The sequence below is a fragment of the Primulina eburnea genome, chromosome 9, assembly GCF_022965805.1.
Source record: "Primulina eburnea isolate SZY01 chromosome 9, ASM2296580v1, whole genome shotgun sequence".
NCBI lineage: Eukaryota > Viridiplantae > Streptophyta > Magnoliopsida > Lamiales > Gesneriaceae > Primulina > Primulina eburnea.
In genome coordinates, this window is record NC_133109.1 from 2,470,782 (window position 1) to 2,492,016 (window position 21,235).

At 39.4% G+C, this 21,235-nt stretch overlaps 1 protein-coding gene across 1 annotated transcript; it reads right to left on the minus strand.

Moving 5' to 3' along the window:
* Positions 1-3,568: 3,568 nt before the first annotated feature.
* Positions 3,569-21,213, minus strand: LOC140842121 (uncharacterized). The gene is made up of 10 exons (XM_073209932.1): positions 21,092-21,213; positions 19,332-19,404; positions 19,220-19,249; positions 19,016-19,046; positions 18,679-18,893; positions 18,509-18,572; positions 7,190-7,272; positions 5,178-5,570; positions 4,808-4,909; positions 3,569-4,242 (listed from the first exon to the last, which is right to left on the minus strand). Exons 1-10 carry the CDS (start codon positions 21,211-21,213, stop codon positions 4,111-4,113), a joined length of 1,245 nt encoding a protein of 414 aa, XP_073066033.1. The 3' UTR covers positions 3,569-4,110.
* Positions 21,214-21,235: the final 22 nt, after the last annotated feature.

The window sequence follows — 21,235 nt, forward strand, 5'->3', positions numbered from 1 at the left end:
TCACAATACATTTTTAAACTAGAAGAATTATGGGATCTGCAGGAAGTCGTCAAGTAGGTTACAACTTGTGTTGAGAAAAAGTTATACATCTTTACACTAAACGTACACCTATAGTTGATGTTCAGGTAATATCGAACTTCTCTTACCTGGATCACCAAAATATCATTTTTTACAAACTGTGTCTGAAATTTGCTCTGCTCTCAATTTAGTATCCTCTTTCACTCCTACGCCATTGCAGTCTGTAAGGAATTGTTGTTGTGCAGGAAATAAATATAAAAACATTATTATAATGTGTGTATCAGAAGTTAGTGTTGTGCTCTGGTGTTGTTAACACGAGCACACAACATGCAGCGGAAATTAATTATTAACACACAAATATAATTTTAATGAATAAACACCAGCTTTAAATTATGCACAAGTACGAATACTTGTGCGATGCCTCATGGCAAAAATTTCACTAGAAAAATTATGTAAATCGTTTACACCAAAAACAATACTAGTGAGAAAACAAAAGCAAATTCCTTTACACTCCAAGGAATTAAAAATGCATCAAAATAAACCACATAAAAACTAGATGCATAAAATAAAAACGTATTGCTTAAAACAAACACAACCACTCTTCGTCCAACACTCTGCGTCAGTGTTGTCTCCGAGTGTTGGCAACACCAATCGGCAACACGGAAAATCTGTGAATCAATCACTCAAACACTTCACACGAAAATCTCCAATACTGAACTTGTGTGTTCAGAAAATGCTCCAGCAGCTTTCTGCGTTGCAAAGTGATCAATCGATCACACGAAAACTTCTCATCAAAAATAGGCTCGGCTTTCGTATATTCTTCTATGTAAGAACTCCTCTGCCGACCTTCCCGAAGACTCCCAAAAACTCCAGCAGCTTCTCTTCACAACAAAGTGATCCACAATCACACAAAACTTCAGCACCTACACAATAAAGTGACAACCCGATCACATAAAAATGTAGAGCAAATATATGTTGGACTTTTGTAATTTCTTCTATGTGAAAAGCTTCATAGTCTAACTCTCTCCTCTCCAAAAACCCCACTGTACGGCTGCAAGGGTATCCATATTTATATCAATAGTTTGACCTAAAATTTATTCCATAAAAGTGTCCTACAAAATATGGAAACAAGATTTTCATTAGATAAAAAACACTGTCAAATAAAGATAAAATATCTTGGAGATACAAATCATATTAAAAACAAATACTATAATATCTATAGATAAATAAAGCAAGATCTCATAGTCTACAAATAAGTAAACCAAGATATTATCATTTAAATTAAATCAAGCAAGATTTAATAATCTAGAAAGGCAAAATCATAAATTGATAATATCAATTTAGCAAAATAATAAAGGAATAAAATATTCCTTTCAATCTCCACCTTTTTGCCTTTCTGGACAAAACATCCAAAAATGATAATCTTGGTTAGCATCGCAGTCAGTTAAGCTCCCCCTGCATTGGAGTGTGTCTCCCCCTGAGTCAAAGTTCATCTCCCCCTGAATTAAACATGTTAGAACACTGGTGTTGTTGACAGTGTTGTCAACACCATCATTAGAACACCTGAAAACATAATAAGTCATACGAATGAGAAATTCATTAATCATGTAAAGCAACCTAAAAAGAGCATTAAAGACAGAGTATAAGTATTCATTCAAGCTCAGCAACTCCAGATACTCAGCATCATTCTTTTGCATTTTTGGTCCTCATACTCCCCTTTTTTGGCCAGAATGTAAGCCAAGTTCCAAAATCAGACTATAACAAAACATATATGCTCTTACTCTAACAAAAAAAAATACACCGATTCAATCCTTCAGCTCCAAAAAAAAACCGCATGGTAAATGTAATATTTCCGAAATTTACCCAAAACACTCATAACGATTCTATCCCAAAATCAAACAGTAAAATTGATTCAAACTCGTGTTACGACGATTTCAAAAGAAAATCCAGTAAAACCCACGTCGATTATAACTCACTAACACAAGTATACACATAAATTCAAAATCTAGATAATCAAGGTTTTTATCAACTGTCATAGGTCAACACTGATATGTCACTGCACATGATGAATTCACGAAACAAAAATCAATATGCATGTCCTACATATGCCTCCAATATGATGAATTTTCAAAATGTCAGGCAATGTAAAAAGTGTGCTATGTCAGAACTTGGTGTTGGCAACACCACTGAGTTTTATTCAAACTTCCATAAAATTTTATTTTGATCAGAAATGGTAGCTCCCACACTAGAAGAACGGTCTTCAATGGACTCCCCTAGGTAGCTTTTTCCATTACTATTTTTACTTAGAAGTGGTAGCTCCCACACTAGAAGAACGGTCTTCAATGGACTCCTCTAGGTAGCTTTTTCTATTTTCTTCTAAACAATTTTTTTTTTATTTATCTCTTTTCTGTTTTTCTCCTTTTGCTCACATTTTCCAAGTCATCTTTTCACTTTAGACAAGATCACTATTTTCATGAATGTCCTCAACTACTCAATGCCTTGGATTTGAGCAAAATCTATTTCTCAACATACGATTGGAAGTATGAACACTCAGGGGTACCTTTCAGAAATTTGCCTTCACTGTTCAGTCATTGCACAAATAAATAGGATGATTATGAATATGCAGTATGCCTAATATCCTAGTAATGGTCATGCACAAACGGATGTTGTCTCTGGTGTTGGCAACACCATGGACAACACTGAACAAATGTTTTAAAAGTACACATGCTGAGAGATTTCCGAAGATTGGAAAATCTCTCAAAATCCAAAGGTTTCGTGAATATATCAGCCAGTTGATTCTCAGTCCTAACAAATTCCAGTGAATTATGCTTTTTTTCAACCAAATCTCGAATAAAGTGACGTCTTATGTCTATGTGTTTTGTTCGAGAGTGTTGAACATGATTCTTAGAAATGTCTATAACACTTGAGTTGTCACAATATACCATCATGCAATTGCTTAACTTGCAATCCAAGAAAGAAAGTTAGTTCTCCTACCATGCTCATTTCGAATTGTGATGACATGCGATCCACAGAGTTATTCACAAGCATTTGAGATGAAGCACTGAAAATAATATCATCTACATACACTTGATAGATCAAAATATCATATTTCAGTTTTTGAATGAAAAGAGTTTTGTCAATCTCACCTCGTTTGAAGCTCAAGTTTATCAGATTGTCAGCTAACCTACCGTACCATGTCCGTGGAGCCTGTTTCAGTCCATACAAGGCCTGTGCACATTCAAATGTGAGTTCATCAGAATCATTATCCTGGATTTCATGATTACCTGAGTCACCGTGAGATTTAGCATTGAGATACAAGGATTTTGAAGTGGTGTTGCGGCCCGGTGTTGCAACACCGGAGGCAACACCGTGCGGGTTGACTTGCAGCCAGCATTTTTCCTTCAAAACAACATTTTTCGTGGATAGTACGTCCATTGGGATTCTGTTAAATTTCCTGTAAACAAAAACAACAATAAACCAGAATCAATCACTTAGTATATCAAGCGTTGGCTCTGATACCACTTGTAAGGAATTATTGTTGTGCAGGAAATAAATATAAAAACATTATTATAATGTGTGTATCAGAAGTTAGTGTTGTGCTCTGGTGTTGTTAACACGAGCACACAACATGCAGCGGAAATTAATTATTAACACACAAATATAATTTTAATGAATAAACACCAGCTTTAAATTATGCACAAGTACGAATACTTGTGCGATGCCTCATGGCAAAAATTTCACTAGAAAAATTATGTAAATCGTTTACACCAAAAACAATACTAGTGAGAAAACAAAAGCAAATTCCTTTACACTCCAAGGAATTAAAAATGCATCAAAATAAACCACATAAAAACTAGATGCATAAAATAAAAACGTATTGCTTAAAACAAACACAACCACTCTTCGTCCAACACTCTGCGTCAGTGTTGTCTCCGAGTGTTGGCAACACCAATCGGCAACACGGAAAATCTGTGAATCAATCACTCAAACACTTCACACGAAAATCTCCAATACTGAACTTGTGTGTTCAGAAAATGCTCCAGCAGCTTTCTGCGTTGCAAAGTGATCAATCGATCACACGAAAACTTCTCATCAAAAATAGGCTTGGCTTTCGTATATTCTTCTATGTAAGAACTCCTCTGCCGACCTTCCCGAAGACTCCCAAAAACTCCAGCAGCTTCTCTTCACAACAAAGTGATCCACAATCACACAAAACTTCAGCACCTACACAATAAAGTGACAACCCGATCACATAAAAATGTAGAGCAAATATATGTTGGACTTTTGTAATTTCTTCTATGTGAAAAGCTTCCTAGTCTAACTCTCTCCTCTCCAAAAACCCCACTGTACGGCTGCAAGGGTATCCATATTTATATCAATAGTTTGACCTAAAATTTATTTCATAAAAGTGTCCTACAAAATATGGAAACAAGATTTTCATTAGATAAAAAACACTTTCAAATAAAGATAAAATATCTTGGAGATACAAATCATATTAAAAACAAATACTATAATATCTATAGATAAATAAAGCAAGATCTCATAGTCTACAAATAAGTAAACCAAGATATTATCATTTAAATTAAATCAAGCAAGATTTAATAATCTAGAAAGGCAAAATCATAAATTGATAATATCAATTTAGCAAAATAATAAATGAATAAAATATTCCTTTCACAGTCATTTTCCGGTCATATATTCGAAGCCATGTACAAAAACTTGATGGGGACGAATGGGTTTATCCTGAATTGATTACATTAACCAGCAGTGAATCTATGTCAGGACTCACAATTGCCCGTTTCATCACCGCCCCTAATTCACAGCAGTGTCTGTCGCTGGTATTGATTGCCACAACATTTTGAGCAAATGTGCATTCAGAACCAGGAGAAACCTGGAAAGATAAGAGAGTTGCATTCCACGAAGAGAGCAAAATTATTCAAACATCAGGATATTTTCAGAAAGAGCATGATGACATACGATGTGGTTCCCATTTAAAAGATTATGAAATGACAGAGATATAACGTAGCAGGTTGCACGAACAACAAGAGGCAACGCATGGGCAATTTTGGTGGTTTGAAATATACAAACTCATTATTACCTTAAAGATATATCTTCGCTAATCTTGTGTCATTAGACTAAAGAAAGGGTAGGCTACTCACATCATACTGGATGTCTCCTAGCTTCAATTTAACAGTGCCACTTTTGTATACCAGCATTTTGCCCATGTATCCTTTAGGCAACTCCTCCAAACTATTTTTTTCTCTCGAATCATATCCAGAACCCTGATTTGTCGGGCTCCAATATATTCCTTTACCCTTTGCGCAGGAAGAAACACTAGGAGGGCTGCTAGCTATCTGGTACCCTTTAGCAGCAGCAGACAAAGGCACTGATGGGAAAGTGCTACCAAGTATCTCTTTCTGATTTGCATCTGATTTACTGAGTACCTGCAAGCTATCAGCTCTCTCTACACGATTGGTTCTCGAGTTTACCCTGTCTAGAGGTAGATTAGCAGGAAACTGAAATAGAAGCATCTTTGATGCATCACCTTGGTTCTGTGATGAGCAGAAATCGAATATCAATTGCACTAATTTACAATCATAAACATCAACATGAGTGAGCTTGTAGGTTTGGTTAGTGTTGGGAAATTATACCGAAGCGATGCCGACAACGATGATAATATAGTACCCAAATTGCGGAATAAAATAACCAACAAGAACACAAAGATTTACGTGGTTCACCCAATATAGGCTACGTCCACGTAGCACTGCAACTTTTATAATTGGAAGTAATATTACAACAAATGTATTTACCAATACACTCAATATTTCTCACTCTCAACCCCGATTATACAGAGAAAATAATTTTTCTAACTCACACAAAAGAATTCCCGCACCAAGAAAAAAAATACACACTTTTTTCTATGCACTCTCTTTTTATCAAAGCTGAAAAGCTTTTGATTTTGGGATACAATAACTGAAGGGATTGAGCTCTATTTATAACTAATTCTCTCGTTCAATTTTGTAAACATTTCCGACGTGGGATAAATAAGAAAACACATTTTCTTATTATTTTATTTAATGTGGGCCCCCCATTAAATAAATCTCACGTAACAATTCTCCACTTGAAGACCTGATTTCAATCATGTCATCACATCATCAGTGAATCAGCTCATACCTCCTTTGTTAGTCCAGGAGACCAACTGAAATCAAACACAACTTCAGTTTTTCAATGATAACAGCTTTCGTGAGCATATCGGCTGAATTCTTGCTTCCAGGAATCTTCTCAAGCTTCAAGACTCCATTCATCCGATCTCTGAGGATCCCCATTCCAAGGCTTTGTTTTGCAGCACCCAAATCCTTCAAAGCAAATTCTTTTGATATCTCTTTCTCGAGTTTATCGATCTCCTCCAGACAAGATCCTGCTATCAACATATCATCTACATATATCAGTAGTATGATATAATAACCATCAAGCTTCACATAACAAGTTGTGTTTGACTTCAGTTGGTCTCCTGGACTAACAAAGGAGGTATGAGCTGATGCACTGATGGTGTGAAGACATGATTGAAATCAAGTCTTCAAGTGAGAGAATTGTTAGGTGAGATTTATTTAATGGGGTGAGGTCCACATTAAATAAAATAATAAGAAAACGTGTTTTCTTATTTATCCCACATCGGAAGTGTTTACAAAACTGAACGAGGAAATTAGTTACAAATAGAGCTCAATCCCTTCAGTTATTGTATCCTAAAATCAAAAGCTTTTCAGCTTTGATAAAAGAGTGCATAGAAAAAAAAAAGTGTATTTTTTTCTTGAGTACGGGAATTCTCTTGTGTGAGTTAGAGAAATTATTTTCTCGGTATACTCGGGGTTGAGAATGAGAAATATTGAGCGTATTGGTGTATACATTTGTTGTAATATTTCTTCCAGTTATAAAAGTTGCAGTGCTCCGTGGACGTAGCTTATATTGGGTGAACCACGTAAATCTTTATGTTCTTGTTGGTTATTTTATTCCGCAATTTGGGAGTACTATATTATCATCGTGGTCGACATCGCTTCGGTATAATTTCCCAACAGTTAGGGGATGGTGGGGAGTTGGCATCGCTTCGGTATAATTTCCCAACAGTTAGGGGATGGTAGGGAGTAGTGTGGAACTGGTGATGCAGATTGCCAACCAGCAAGCCAAGATCTTTAGCTGAACAAAGTCTGTTTTCATCATACTCAGCACCTTTCTCAAATTCAGCTTCATCGAGAAGTTCTGGGAAAAGGAAACAGGAAGATAGCTAAGCTTTCCCCGATACTTGTGGTTTCCCAAGATTATGATGTTAAGATTTTGGTTTTGTTTATGAAAGACATAGTAGTGGGTGTTGGGAATTAAACTATCAAAGATCAAACTAATTTGAGAGAAAAATCAATATATTCAATTCAAAGATTTAATTTTACAGAAAGAAATAAAAACTCTCAGATCCTCACAGCACTCTCAAGGCTCTCCTCTACTTGGGATTAAGATTTCTCATCTGGGAATGGGATGATTTGAACAACGAGCTGAAGCCTCTATTTATAGAGGATATTCTGCACATGTTAATGGGTGTGAATGGACGATGGCAGCCATTGGAGAATCAACAATGGCTGCACCTACCGCGGACCTTCTAGATGGTGGCTGGAGAATTCCAATTTGAGTTCTTCAATTCTCCCCCTCCAGCCATATCCAAAAAGAGCATTCCAGCTATTTCTCTGCATAGCTCTAACTTTTCTCGAGTTACCACTTTTGTCAACATATCTGCTGGATTCTCCTTCGTATGAATCTTAACTAGTCTCAATAGTTGTCTATCCATAACTTCACGTATCCAATGATATCGAATATCAATATACTTTGTACGGGAATGGTACATGGAGTTCTTGCTTAAGTCGAGAGCACTTTGACTGTCACAATGTACCGGTACTCTTTCTGCTTGATTCCAAGTTCTTGAAGATATCGCTTTAGCCACAACATTTCTTTCCCAGCTTCAGCGACAGCAATATACTCTGCTTCTGTTGTGGATAAAGCAACACACTTCTGCAATCGTGACTGCCATGAGACAGCTCCCCCCGCGAAAGTGTAGATATATCCTGAAGTAGATTTGCTACTATCAATATCTCCGGCCATATCTGCATCCGTATAGCCCTCCAATATTGGATCAGTTCCCCCGTAACAAAGACATAATTTAGTAGTACCCTTTAGATACCTGAGAATCCACTTTACTGCCTCCCAATGCCGCTTCCCAGGGTTAGAGAGAAAACGACTCACCTTTCCCACTGCATGAGCAATATCTGGCCTTGTGCATACCATTGCATACATCAAACTTCCAACAGCTGAAGAATATGGTATTGATGACATTTCCCCGATCTCTTTCTTGGATAAAGGACATGCACTCTTGCTCATCTTGAAATGATTGGCAAGTGGAATGCTGACTGGTTTGACGTTGTTCATGTTGAACCTCTCGAGCACACGTTCAATGTAATTCTCCTGATATAACCATAACCGTTGGTTGTTTCTGTCTCGAACAATCTGCATTCCCAAAATCTGTTGAGCTAGTCCCAAGTCCTTCATTTCAAAAAACTTAGAGAGTTCATTCTTCAACTGACTAATCTTCGTTGCATCCTTTCCCACGATCATAATATTGTCTACATAAAGTAGAAGAGCAACGAAACTCCCGTCTGAAAATTTCTGAATGTAAACGCACTCATCTGCAGCAGTTTTCTTATAGCCTTGACTTGCCATGCATGAGTCAAACTTCTTGTATCACTGCCTTGGTGCCTGCTTTAGACCGTACAAGCTTTTCTTAAGCTTGCAAACGAGGTTATCACCTGAAACCTCAAAACCTTCTGGCTGCTCCATATAGATTTCTTCTTTTAAATCTCCGTGAAGAAAAGCTGTCTTCACGTCCATCTGTTCAAGCTCCAAGTTCAACTTGCTACCAAGCCAAGTATAACTCGAATTGACATCATCTTGACTACTGGTGAAAATATCTCATCAAAGTCAATTCCTTTCTCCTGTTGGAATCCTTTGACTACCAATCGTGCTTTGTATTTCACCACTTGTCCGCTGCCATCTTTCTTCATCTTGAACACCCATTTGTTTCTTAGTGCCTTCTTCCCTTTTGGAAGTTCTACGATCTCATAAGTGTGATTCTTCTGCAGAGATTCCATCTCATCTTGCATTGCTGACAACCATGTTTCTTTGTCCTTATAAGATAATGCTTCTTGGAAACTCTCTGGTTCTCCATCTTCAGTAAGCAGAAGATACTCGGATTCCGTATATCTTCTAGATGGAATCCGTCCTCGTTCAGACCTACGAACTTCTGGAATAGTCTGAGAAGATTCACCATCATCTGGGCCTTGTGATGGTCCTGGAACATCTGGTGGAGTGGGTTGTGGCTCCCCCTGCTCAACACCCCCTTCTTCCTCAGCTTCTGCTTCTGGCATGTATTCTGTCACTATATCGAACGGGTTTAGTGCTGCATCTGAATTTAGAGCACCGACATTTGACTTCTGAGACATTGTAGGTTTTTCAATGTCTTCTATTGTCTGGCTTTCATGGAACACAATGTCCCTGCTTCTGATCACCTTTTTCTCCTTTGGATCCCATAGTCTGTATCCAAATTCTTCATCTCCATAGCCAAAGAAATCGCATGGTGTAGTCCTTGCATCAAGCTTTTGTCTGAGCTCCTTGGATACATGTGCGTACGCCAAACATCCAAATACTTTTAAGTGTGAGTATGATGGATCCTTTCGAGACCACAGTTTCTCCGGAACTTCAAAATTAAGTGGTACTGATGGTGATCTGTTGATCAGGTAACAGGTGGCTCTGACTGCTTCTCCCCAGAATGACTTTGGCAGTTTAGCCATACTGAGCATACTCCGAACACGTTCCATGATTGTCCGGTTCATTCTTTCGGCTACACCGTTGTGTTGAGGGGTGCGAGGGACCGTCTTCTCATGTCGAATGCCGTATGTTTTGCAATACGCATCGAACACCTTGATAGTGTATTCGCCTCCATTAACTGACCGGAGACACTTCAATTTCTTCCCAGTCTCACGTTCTACCATGACATGAAACATTTTGAAGTATTCGAATGCCTGGTCCTTCGTTTTTAGGAAATAGACCCACGCCTTTCGAGAAGCATCATCAATGAACGTCAGAAAATATTTATTTCCGCCTAGTGATTCCTCCTCCAGGGGACCGCAAACGTCAGAGTGCATCAGACTGAGCAACTCTGATCTTCTCGTTGAATAGGAACTGAATGAGACTCTGTGCTGCTTACCAAATAGACAATGATTGCAAGGATCTGGCGCAACATCTTTGTCAACGATGATAAGCTCTTTCTTTATTAGGGTAGACAACCCTTTCTCACTCATATGGCCGAGTCTCTGGTGCCACAAATTTTAAGAACCCTCCTTCTCAGCTACGTTGAGGGTGTCTGTACATATCTTCATGTGAGTCTTGTACAGTGTGCCACAAATGTGTCCTCGAGCGACTATCAAAGCACTCTTTGACATCTTCCATGTGCCATTGCTGAAATGATTATCATAGCCCTGGTTGTCAAGAGCTATTCCAGAAAGAAGATTGAGCCGAAGATCTGGCACATGTCGGACATCCTTCAAAGTGATTGTACTTCCAACACTTGTATTTATTTGGATATCTCCAATTCCTACAATCCCAGAAGAACTGTACTCCAAAGTCACCAGCTTTGTATGTCATGAAGTATTCCTTGTGCGAAGTCATGTGGTAGGAAGCTGCAGTATCTACCACCCATTCTGTGTCTTCTTTTGAAACGTGAAGGCATGTCTCATTATGGGTCGAACAGAACGCTACATCTCCAGGAATGATGACTAGCGTTTCTCCACCCTTGTTCTTCGACTGGGAACTGCTCTGGCCTTGCTCCTCTAGCCATTTGTAGCAATTCTTCTTCATATAACCCTCTATTCCACAGTGATGACATTTATACGAAGGTTTTCTGCCATCGGTGGATCTGCCTCTACTCTTGCTTTTGCCTCTCCATTTGCCTTTACCCCTTTGTTGTTTCACTTGTTGTCTTCCTCGGGGCTCTGTGACAAGGGCATGAGTCTGGTCTGTGCCCATATCCTTTCTCCTGGCCTCCTCGTTGAACAGGGCATCCTTAACCATGGACATGGTAAGTTTGCCATCTGGAGCCGAGTTGCTGAGAGAAACTACAAGTGTTTCCCAGCTATCAGGAAGTGAACTGAGAAGTAAGAGTGCCTGCATCTCATCTCCAAGCGGCATCTCTACAGACGATAATTGATTTACCAGACTCTGGTACTCACTGGTATGCTCGGCAACAGAAGTTCCACTTTTGAACTTCATATTGACTAACCGCCTCATCAACAGGGCTTTATTCCGAGCGGTCTTGGCCTGGTACATGTCCTCCAGCTTCTTCCAGAGAGCATATGCGTCTGTCTCCTGTGCAACATGGTGGAAGACACTATGATCAATCCATTGTCGGATTTGACCAATAGATTTCCGGTTTAATTTCCTCCACTCTGACGCTTTGGTTGGATCAGGATTTTCACCTTTCAATTCTACGGGATCAAACAAATCTTTACAGCTGAGGAGATCTTCCACCCGAGGTTTCCACAGCGTGTAGTTGGTTGCCGTGAGCATAATCATAGCTCCAGAATATGATGTTGACTCTTCTGTGGTCATCTTCAATATTTATTTATCAAAATAGGAGCTGAATCTCGTAAAACGGAGTACACCGTTGTCCGGAACGGTCGAAAATGGTGGAATAGGCACTTCGAGGTCAGAAATTCTATTGCTGAAAATTTTGGGATCACTATATAACTGTCTGATAGTTCAGGGGTCTCTAAGTCATTACCAAAAGTTCAGGGACCATTCTGTACTTTAGGAAAGATAAAGGACCATTTTGAAACGAGCAGAAAATATAAAGACCAAAATGCAATTTTCAGAAAATTGAATAGTTCTGGTGACGTGGCACTGACTGGACGCTTACGTGGCAATGACGTGGCGCTGACGGGACGCTTACGTGGCAATGACGTGGCTCCAGTCAGCGCCACGTCGTTGATACGTAAGCGTCCCGTCAGCGCCTGTTGTTGGGAAATTACCTCCGAAGCGATGCCGACCACGATGATAATAGTACCCAAACTTGCGGAATAAAACAACCAACAAGAACACAAAGATTTACGTGGTTCACCCAAAATAGGCTACGTCCACGGAGCTACTGCAAATCTTATAACCGGAAGAAATATTACAACAAGTGTATACACCAATACACTCAATATCTCATGATCCCAATCCGAGTATACCGAGAAAAATATTTTCTCTAACTCACAAAAGAGAAATCTCGCACTCAAGAAAAAAAATACACTATTTTTTCTATGCACTCTCTTTTTATCAAAGCTGAAAAGCTTTTGATTTTGGGATACAATAACTGAAGGAATTGAGCTCTATTTATAACTAAATTCCTCGTTCAATTTTATAACAAAACCGATGTGGGATATGTGAGAAAGCATGTTTTTATATTATTTAATTTAATGCGGGTCCCACCCCATTAAATTTGTACCTAACAATTCTCCCACTTGAAGACTTGATTTCAATCATGTGTTCACACCATCAGTGCAGCAGCCCATACCTCCTTTGTGTTAGTCCAGAAGACCAACTGAAGTCAAACACAACTTCAGTTTTTCTATGATAACAGCCTTCATGAGCATATCAGCTGGATTCTTGCTTCCAGGAATCTTATAAGCTTCAAGACTACATTCACCTGATCTCTAAGGATTCTCATTCCAAGGATTTGTTTTGCAGGCCCCAAATCCTTCAAAGCAAATTCCTTTTGATAACTCTTACTCGAGTTTATCAATCTCCTCCAGACAAGCTCCTGCTATCAACATATCATCTACATATATCAATAATATGATATAATAACCATCAAGCTTCACATGACAACAATGATCAGCCTGATACCATAGAAAACCATCATTATTCATTACACCATCAAACTTCTTGTACCACTGTTTTGGAGCTTGTTTGAGACAATACAAGCTCTTCTGAAGTTTGCACACCATTTTCTCTTTCACTCGTACTTCAAATCCCTGTGATTGATTCATTTCTTCATCTAGCTCACCATGAAGAAACGTCGTCTTTACATCTAACTGTTCCAGATGTAAATCTTCTTTTGCCATCAATCCAAGTACAGTTCTGATAGTAGTTAACTTTACCACCAGAGAGAAAATATCAGTGTAACCAATGACTTCTTTTTCACCTTTTACCAACAAGTATTTCTTGGTACCGCTTGCTACCATCATGTTCTAACTGGTACTCCCACTTGCTATGTAAAACATTTTTACCTTCAGGAAGTTCTGACAACTCCCACATGTGATTGGATGACAGTGAATCCATCACATCTTTCATGGCTAACTCCCACTGTTTAAAGGTCTCATAAACATCCGATTCATTTTTCACAAAATAAACCCAAAATTTCCTGCTCGAATCATCAACAGTAGTGCCATAATATCTTGAGTGATCTCCAAGGGATATCACAGGAGATGGTCCACATACATCAGTATGTACCAGCTCCAAATCAGCTGATTTCGGTTCTCTAACCTCTTTTGAAAAGCTCACCTTTTTCTGCTTTCCAAAAAATACAGCTTCACACAGCTTGTGTTCAACGATCTTTAATTCCGGTAGCTTTCCGTTTGAAACAAGCATCTTCATTCCCTTCTCACTCGTATCCCCAAGCCTACTATGCCATAGACTTGAATTAGCTCCAGCATCCACAGCCGCTAATTTATTTCCCAAACTGGAAGTCATATAAAGTGTTCCGGTTTTCTTTCCTCGAGCAACAATCATGGCTCTCTTTTTCACTTTCCAGGAACCATCACCAAAGGTCACCTTATGACCTTCGTCGTCAAGCTGTCCCACTGAAATCAGATTGCGTGTCAACCTTGGTACATGCATTACTTTGTTGATTTTCCAGACAGATTCATTTGTCATCTTCATCCGGATATCACCCATACCAATTATTTCCAAAGGTTTTCCATCAGCCAGGAAAACTTTTCTGTAATCTCCCGCAATGTAATTATCGAATACATCACGATTACCAGTGGTATGAAACGAAGCTCCCGAGTCCATAACCCAAGAATCAACAGGGTTTTCCATGGATAATATCAGAGCATCATATACTTCCTCAGTAACAGCATTGGCATTATTCTTCGTTGATCTACAATTCTTTTTCAAGTGACCAGTCTCACCACAGCTCCAGCACTTCACATTCTTTTCAAGGTTGCTTTTGTCTTTTCCATTTCCTGACTTGGATCTACCATGTCATTGGTTAAAACTCTTTTCGCCACTCCTGCCCATTCCTCTATTCTCGAGATTTAGAGCAGAACTTGATGACGTTCCTTCACCAAAATCCATCTTGCGAACTTCTTCAGCAAGAATTTGATCTCTAACATCATTGAATTGTAGCTTTCTTTTTTCAACAGAGTTACTAACCGCTGCCCGCATCGGTTCCCAATTGTCTGGTAAAGACGCCAAAAGAATAAGTGCTCGAATCTCATCATCAAATTTAATTTCAACCGATGTTAGCTGTGAAACGATCGTGTTGAATTCATTGATGTGTTTAGCCACCGATGCATCTTCTCTCATCTTCAAGTTAAATAACTTCTTCATGAGATGTACTTTATTATTTGCCGATGGCTTTTCGTACATGTCCGACAAAATGGACATCATCTCCTCCGTTGTTTTTGCTCTGCCACGTTATGTGCCACGTTCTTCGTTAGGGTCAATCGTATTACACCTAACACTTGTCGGTCAAGAAGCTTCCAGTCATCATCCTCCATCTTTTCCGGTTTCTTTCCTGATAGAGGTTGATGCAACTTCTTGCTATACAAATAATCAATTATCTGTAACCGTCAGAACGAAAAATCTGTTCCGTCGAACTTGTTGGTTCCCGGTCCCGATCCATCATCTCCGGCCATCACTTCTCCAACCTTAGAAAAAATTCTAAAAAATCTTTTTGATGTGGAAGATCAGACAAAGCTGCAATCACAGAGCATACTCAGAATTCTTAAGAATTTTCACAACAAGGCTCTGATACCAGTTGTTGGGGAATTAACCCCGAAGCGATTCCGACCCGATGATAATATAGTGCCGAAATTGCGGAATAAAATAATCAACAAGAACACAAAGATTTACGTGGTTCACCCAAAAATTAGGCTACGTCCACGGAGCTACTACAGATCTTTTATAACAGGAGAAATATTACAAGTGTACACAATGATACACTAAATATCTCACACTCCCAACCCGAGTATAACCGAGAAAATATTTTCTCTAACTCACACAAGAGAACACTCAACACTCGAATGCTCTCTCTATTTTTCGAAGCTTTGTATTGCTTCTATGAATTGAATAGATTGATTTTTCTCTCAAATTAGTTTGATCTTTGATAGTTTAATTCCCAACAAGTGGTATCAGAGCCTGGTTAGAGGTAATAGCCATAGATGGAGAGCTCTCTGTGAAAAATTCGATTTCGTGAAAGTGTCTGAAATCTTGTTTTGATTATACCACGACGTAGCTCTCGTTCCCACGAGTCTACCGGTATTTTCAGATCGAAAATCGGACATCAAACGAATTTTCTGTGATTTTTCAAAAGTTTTTACGAAGAAGATGATGAACGGTGCCTGCCACGTCATTGCCACGTAAGCGTCCCGTCAGCGCCACGTCATTGCCACGTAAAGGTTCAGTCAGCGCCACGTCGTTGACACGTAAGCGTCCCGTCAGCGTCACGTCATTGCCACGTAAACGCCCAGTCAGCGCCACGTCATTGCCACGTAAACGTCCCGTCAGTGCCACGTCACCAGAACTATTCAATTTTCTGAAAATTGCATTTTGGTCCGTATATTTTCTGCTCGTTTCAAAATGGTCCATTATCTTTCCTAAAGTACAGAATGGTACCTGAACTTTTGGTAATGACTTAGAGACCCATGAACTATCAGATAGTTATATAGTGATCCCAAAATTTTCAGCAATAGAATTTCTGACCTCGAAGTGCCTATTCCACCATTTTCGGCCGTTCCGGACACAACAGTGTACTCCGTTTTACGAGATTCAGCTCTTATTTTGATAAATAAATATTGAAGATGACCACAGAAGAGTCAACATCATATTCTGGAGCTATGATTATGCTCACGGCAACCAATTACACGCTGTGGAAACCTCGGATGGAAGATCTCCTCAACTGTAAAGATTTGTTCGATACCGTAGAATTGAAAGGTGAAAATCCTGATCCAACCAAAGCGTCAGAGTGGAGAAAATTAAACCGGAAATCTATTGGTCAAATCCGACAATGGATTGATCATAGTATCTTCCACCATGTTGCATAGGAGACAGACGCATATGCTCTCTGGAAGAAGCTGGAGGACATGTACCAGGCCAAGACCGCTCGGAATAAAGCCCTGTTGATGAGGCGGTTAGTCAATATGAAGTTCAAAAGTGGAACTTCTGTTGCCGAGCATACCAGTGAGTACCAGAGTCTGGTAAATCAATTATCGTCTGTAGAGATGCCGCTTGGAGATGAGATGCAGGCACTCTTACTTCTCAGTTCACTTCCTGATAGCTGGGAAACACTTGTAGTTTCTCTCAGCAACTCGGCTCCAGATGGCAAACTTACCATGTCCATGGTTAAGGATGCCATGTTCAACGAGGAGGCCAGGAGAAAGGATATGGGCACAGACCAGACTCATGCCCTTGTCACAGAACCCCGAGGAAGACAACAAGTGAAACAACAAAGGGGTAAAGGCAAATAGAGAGGCAGAAGCAAGAGTAGAGGCAGAACCACCGATGGCAGAAAACCTTCGTATAAATGTCATCACTGTGGAATAGAGGGTCATATGAATAAGAATTGCTACAAATGGCTAGAGGAGCAAGGCCAGAGCAGTTCTCAGTCGAAGAACAAGGGTGGAGAAACGCTAGTCATCATTCCTGGAGATGTAGCGTTTTGTTCGACCCATAATGAGACATGCCTTCACGTTTCAAAAGAAGACACAGAATGGGTGGTAGATACTGCAGCTTCCTACCACGTGACTTCGCACAAGGAATACTTCATGACATACAAAGCTGGTGACTTTGGAGCAGTGAAGATGGGAAATTCCAGTTCTTCTGGGATTGTAGGAATTGGAGATATCCAAATAAATACAAGTGTTGGAAGTACAATCACTTTGAAGGATGTCCGACATGTGCCAGATCTTCGGCTCAATCTTCTTTCTGGAATAGCCCTTGACAACCAGGGCTATGATAATTATTTCAGCAATGGCACATGGAAGATGTCAAAGGGTGCTTTGATAGTCGTTCGAGGACACATTTGTGGCACACTGTACAAGACTCACATGAAGATATGTACAGACACCCTCAACGTAGCTAAGAAAGAGGGTTCTCAAAATTTGTGGCACCAGATACTCGGGCATATGAGTGAGAAAGGGTTGTCTACCCTAATAAAGAAAGAGCTTATCATCGTTGACAAAGATGTTGCGCCAGATCCTTGCAATCATTGTCTATTTGGTAAGCAGCACAGAGTCTCATTCAGTTCCTATTCAACGAGAAGATCAGGGTTGCTCAGTCTGGTGCACTCTGACGTTTGCGGTCCCCTGGAGGAGGAATCACTAGGCGGAAATAAATATTTTCTGACGTTCATTGATGATGCTTCTCGAAAGGTGTGGGTCTATTTCCTAAAAACTAAGGACCAGGTATTCGAATATTTCAAAATGTTTCATGTCATGGTAGAACGTGAGACTGGGAAGAAATTGAAGTGTCTTCGGTCAGATAATGGAAGCGAATACACTTTCAAGGTTTTCGATGCGTATTGCAAAACATACGGCATTCGACATGAGAAGACGGTCCCTCGCACCCCTCAACACAACGGTGTAGCCGAAAGAATTAACCGGACAATCATGGAACGTGTTCGGAGTATGCTCAGTATGGCTAAACTGCCAAAGTCATTCTGGGGAGAAGCAGTCAGAGCCGCCTGTTACCTGATCAACAGATCACCATCAGTACCACTTAATTTTGAAGTTCCGGAGAAACTGTGGTCTAGAAAGGATCCATCATACTCACACTTAAGAGTATTTGGATGTTTGGCGTACGCACATGTATCCAAGGAGCTCAGACAAAAGCTTGATGCAAGGACTACACCATGCGTTTTCATTGGCTATGGAATTCCAATTTGAGTTCTTCAGTGGGCACATTAATGGATTCACGGCCATCATAATTTGCTAATATTTAAATTACAAATTTAGATACTGAGAACAGTTTAATTCACGAAAAATTTGGAGGTCATTCAGGACACTTGCTTTTCACACAAATTGGCCAAATTTACCATACCACGATTATAATGAGAAGACTTTCCATTTTATTTTTTAAAAGACAAAAATCAGAAAGAGCTCTATTGTTGAAGTATTGCATTGCACTTGGGAAATACCTGGATCTCCTGAATAAGGCCTCCTCAAAGGAAGAGTTACAGGATAATTACTATGTTCGTAATCCTGCATGCATCACAAAATAATAGGTAAACCATAAATAGATAACAGGCTTTTTATTTCCCCGCTTTCTCAAACAAAATATCAGAGTCAAATATCAATTTATTATCACCCAGGGTTCCATATATTCACTTTTCTTCTTTTTGATAACAGCATTGGTTGACTCTGCATAAGTTGATGGTGAGGTAAAACTGATTCTCCCATTATCAAATGCCACCTCTTCTGCATCAGCAGCTTCGCTTTTATCCATGGTTCTTTCCCTTGGTTTGCCAAAGGTCCTCAAGGGGGTGGACGCGACACCATGGGAAAATACAACTTGAATCGAAGCTGTAGTTTTCAATGCATATATTAAGTTATTTATACTCTTATAGTATCCAAACATAAACCAGTAGACACTGAATATAGGAACAAATACAGAAGCTAATGAGAAGTGCAGGAAAGGAGATTACATTTTTTCTCGACTTTAGATCCACGCCTCAGCTAAATCCTACAGTGGAAAACTACAGCAATAAAAAACTTGCAGCACATTACCATTCTATAAATTTACTGCCAAATCCCACAGCACTTTATATGACTTCTTTGGTAACTGATGTGTTACATAGCCAGTATGGTAGCATCCCCCAATTTAAATATCAAGAATTTTGTTTTATTACCGTTGTCTCCACTAAGTCAAATGTTGCAAACTAAAAATACCAAAAAATAAAAACCAAATACAGTAATCAAAAGTTCAAATCTTTGCGAGAGAGAGAGAGAGAGAGAGATCACTTCGACTCGGCGAAGAGCAGCTCTCTGTTCAGCTTCGACGTTGTGGCTTCGGTCATCCTCAGCTACTGTTTCACTGCAAATTTCTTTAATTTTAGCAGAAAAGAAACAAAAATACGTGGATACACATATTAAGGGATAAAAATTTCGAATTGAGGTTAAGGGTAATATACATTTTGGTGGCCGCGGATTTCACAGGTCGGCGGGGAGGTCCTTTGGGAGCAAATTTCACCTGGAACTAGTAATTTGAATAGATTGAGAATTTGATGGAGAAAACAAAAAAGAGAAATTGATTACGTGCAAACCTTTCTAGGACTTTCAGAAGGGGGATTGGGATCCATGAAATATGCGGACGATTTTCAAATCGCTTAATCCGGTGATGTTGAATGAGCAAAATCAGTTAGCATTGAATCAAAAGATGAAAAGATCGAAGATATTTTCTGCAAAATCTAGAGTTAGCGTAGGGAAAGAGATGAAGAAGAGGAAAATAGCAAAAACAAAGGAGCTAGGTGAGATTCGAACCTGCGACCGCTGAAAACCACAAGTATGTTTGCCGCTGAAGAAGAGGAAAATAGCAAAACAAACGAGCCGAGCTCGAGCTCACGAGCCAGCTAAATGAGCCGAGCTCAATTTTGAGCTCACGAACCTATTATCGAACATGTTCACGAGCTAACGAGCCGAACATCATTAATCTCAAGCTCGGCTCAACAAAATTGTCGAGCCCAAAATAAGACTCGGGCTCGGCTCGATAAGCTTAACGAACGAGCCCGAACGAGCTTTTTAACGAGCCGAGATCCGAAAAACTCGCGAACAGCTCGGCTCATTTACATCCCTAATTAAAGGGATGTTTCTCGGCATGATGAGTTCATATGTTCAAGTGTCATAACAGACCGACCTTGATTCTCCACTTTTTCTCCCTCCTTCCTTGGTAACCATCATAAGATTCAATAGTGAATCAGAATATTCATTATACACCTTTTTCAACCTTCTTCTATTCTTTTAGTTTGCCGATTTCTGTACTACAAGAAAAATCTCAACAATATGTCGAAACACAAAGACCTGTTCAGTATTCTATCTAACTAAACATGCCCTTTTATCTAGTTTCGAGTTTGCCACATGGAGTACATATAGAAAGAACAATTACGAAAAACACCTTCGGGATTTGCATTTTAGACTAGACATGTTGAACAGTTTTGGTTATATTACTTCAGGGATTAATCTTGTCATAGTTAAGAGTAATTATGATATATGTCTTTCTTACAAAGCATGATAAAACAGTCATACGCCAGTCTTCCCAAGGACTCAAAATAATAGTGATTGCCACAAAAATGAAAGACTGGGGGCAGAAGCAATAGGAAAACAATAGCTGCCAAATAAAAGGTAGGAGAAATGAAATACTTGTCAACTTCAGGCTGTACTCCTCGTGACATTAGAACATCGATGATTTTCTTCATTACTGCCCCGTGGCGACATGCATGTACAGAAGCATGTTTTCCAGGGGTGTGCGGATGGTCTTCAATGGTGACCTGATAAGAATGTAAAGAAATATCATGAGTATTTACCTAGTCAGATACCAGGAAAGTAATGAAAAAGTTTTTGAGGCCTAAAACTCTGAACCTCAACCTTCCTATCTTTTATTGAGGTCTTAAAAATCAGCAATGGAATTAAAAAACATGACTATGACGATCCAAAGAAGACCAAGTAAAAAAATAAGGTCCGGTAAATGGACTCAGGCATCCAAATGTGCTAAAATAATTACTTACCGTTTTGCGAGCATGGTCTTAACCAACATCTTCAAGAATAAGTTCTGGTGGTAAAAGCATCCTTGACCAGCAATTGACCAGTAACAAATACTATTATTCCTATTATAGGGAAAAACTTCCATAACCGGGCACAAACATCTCACT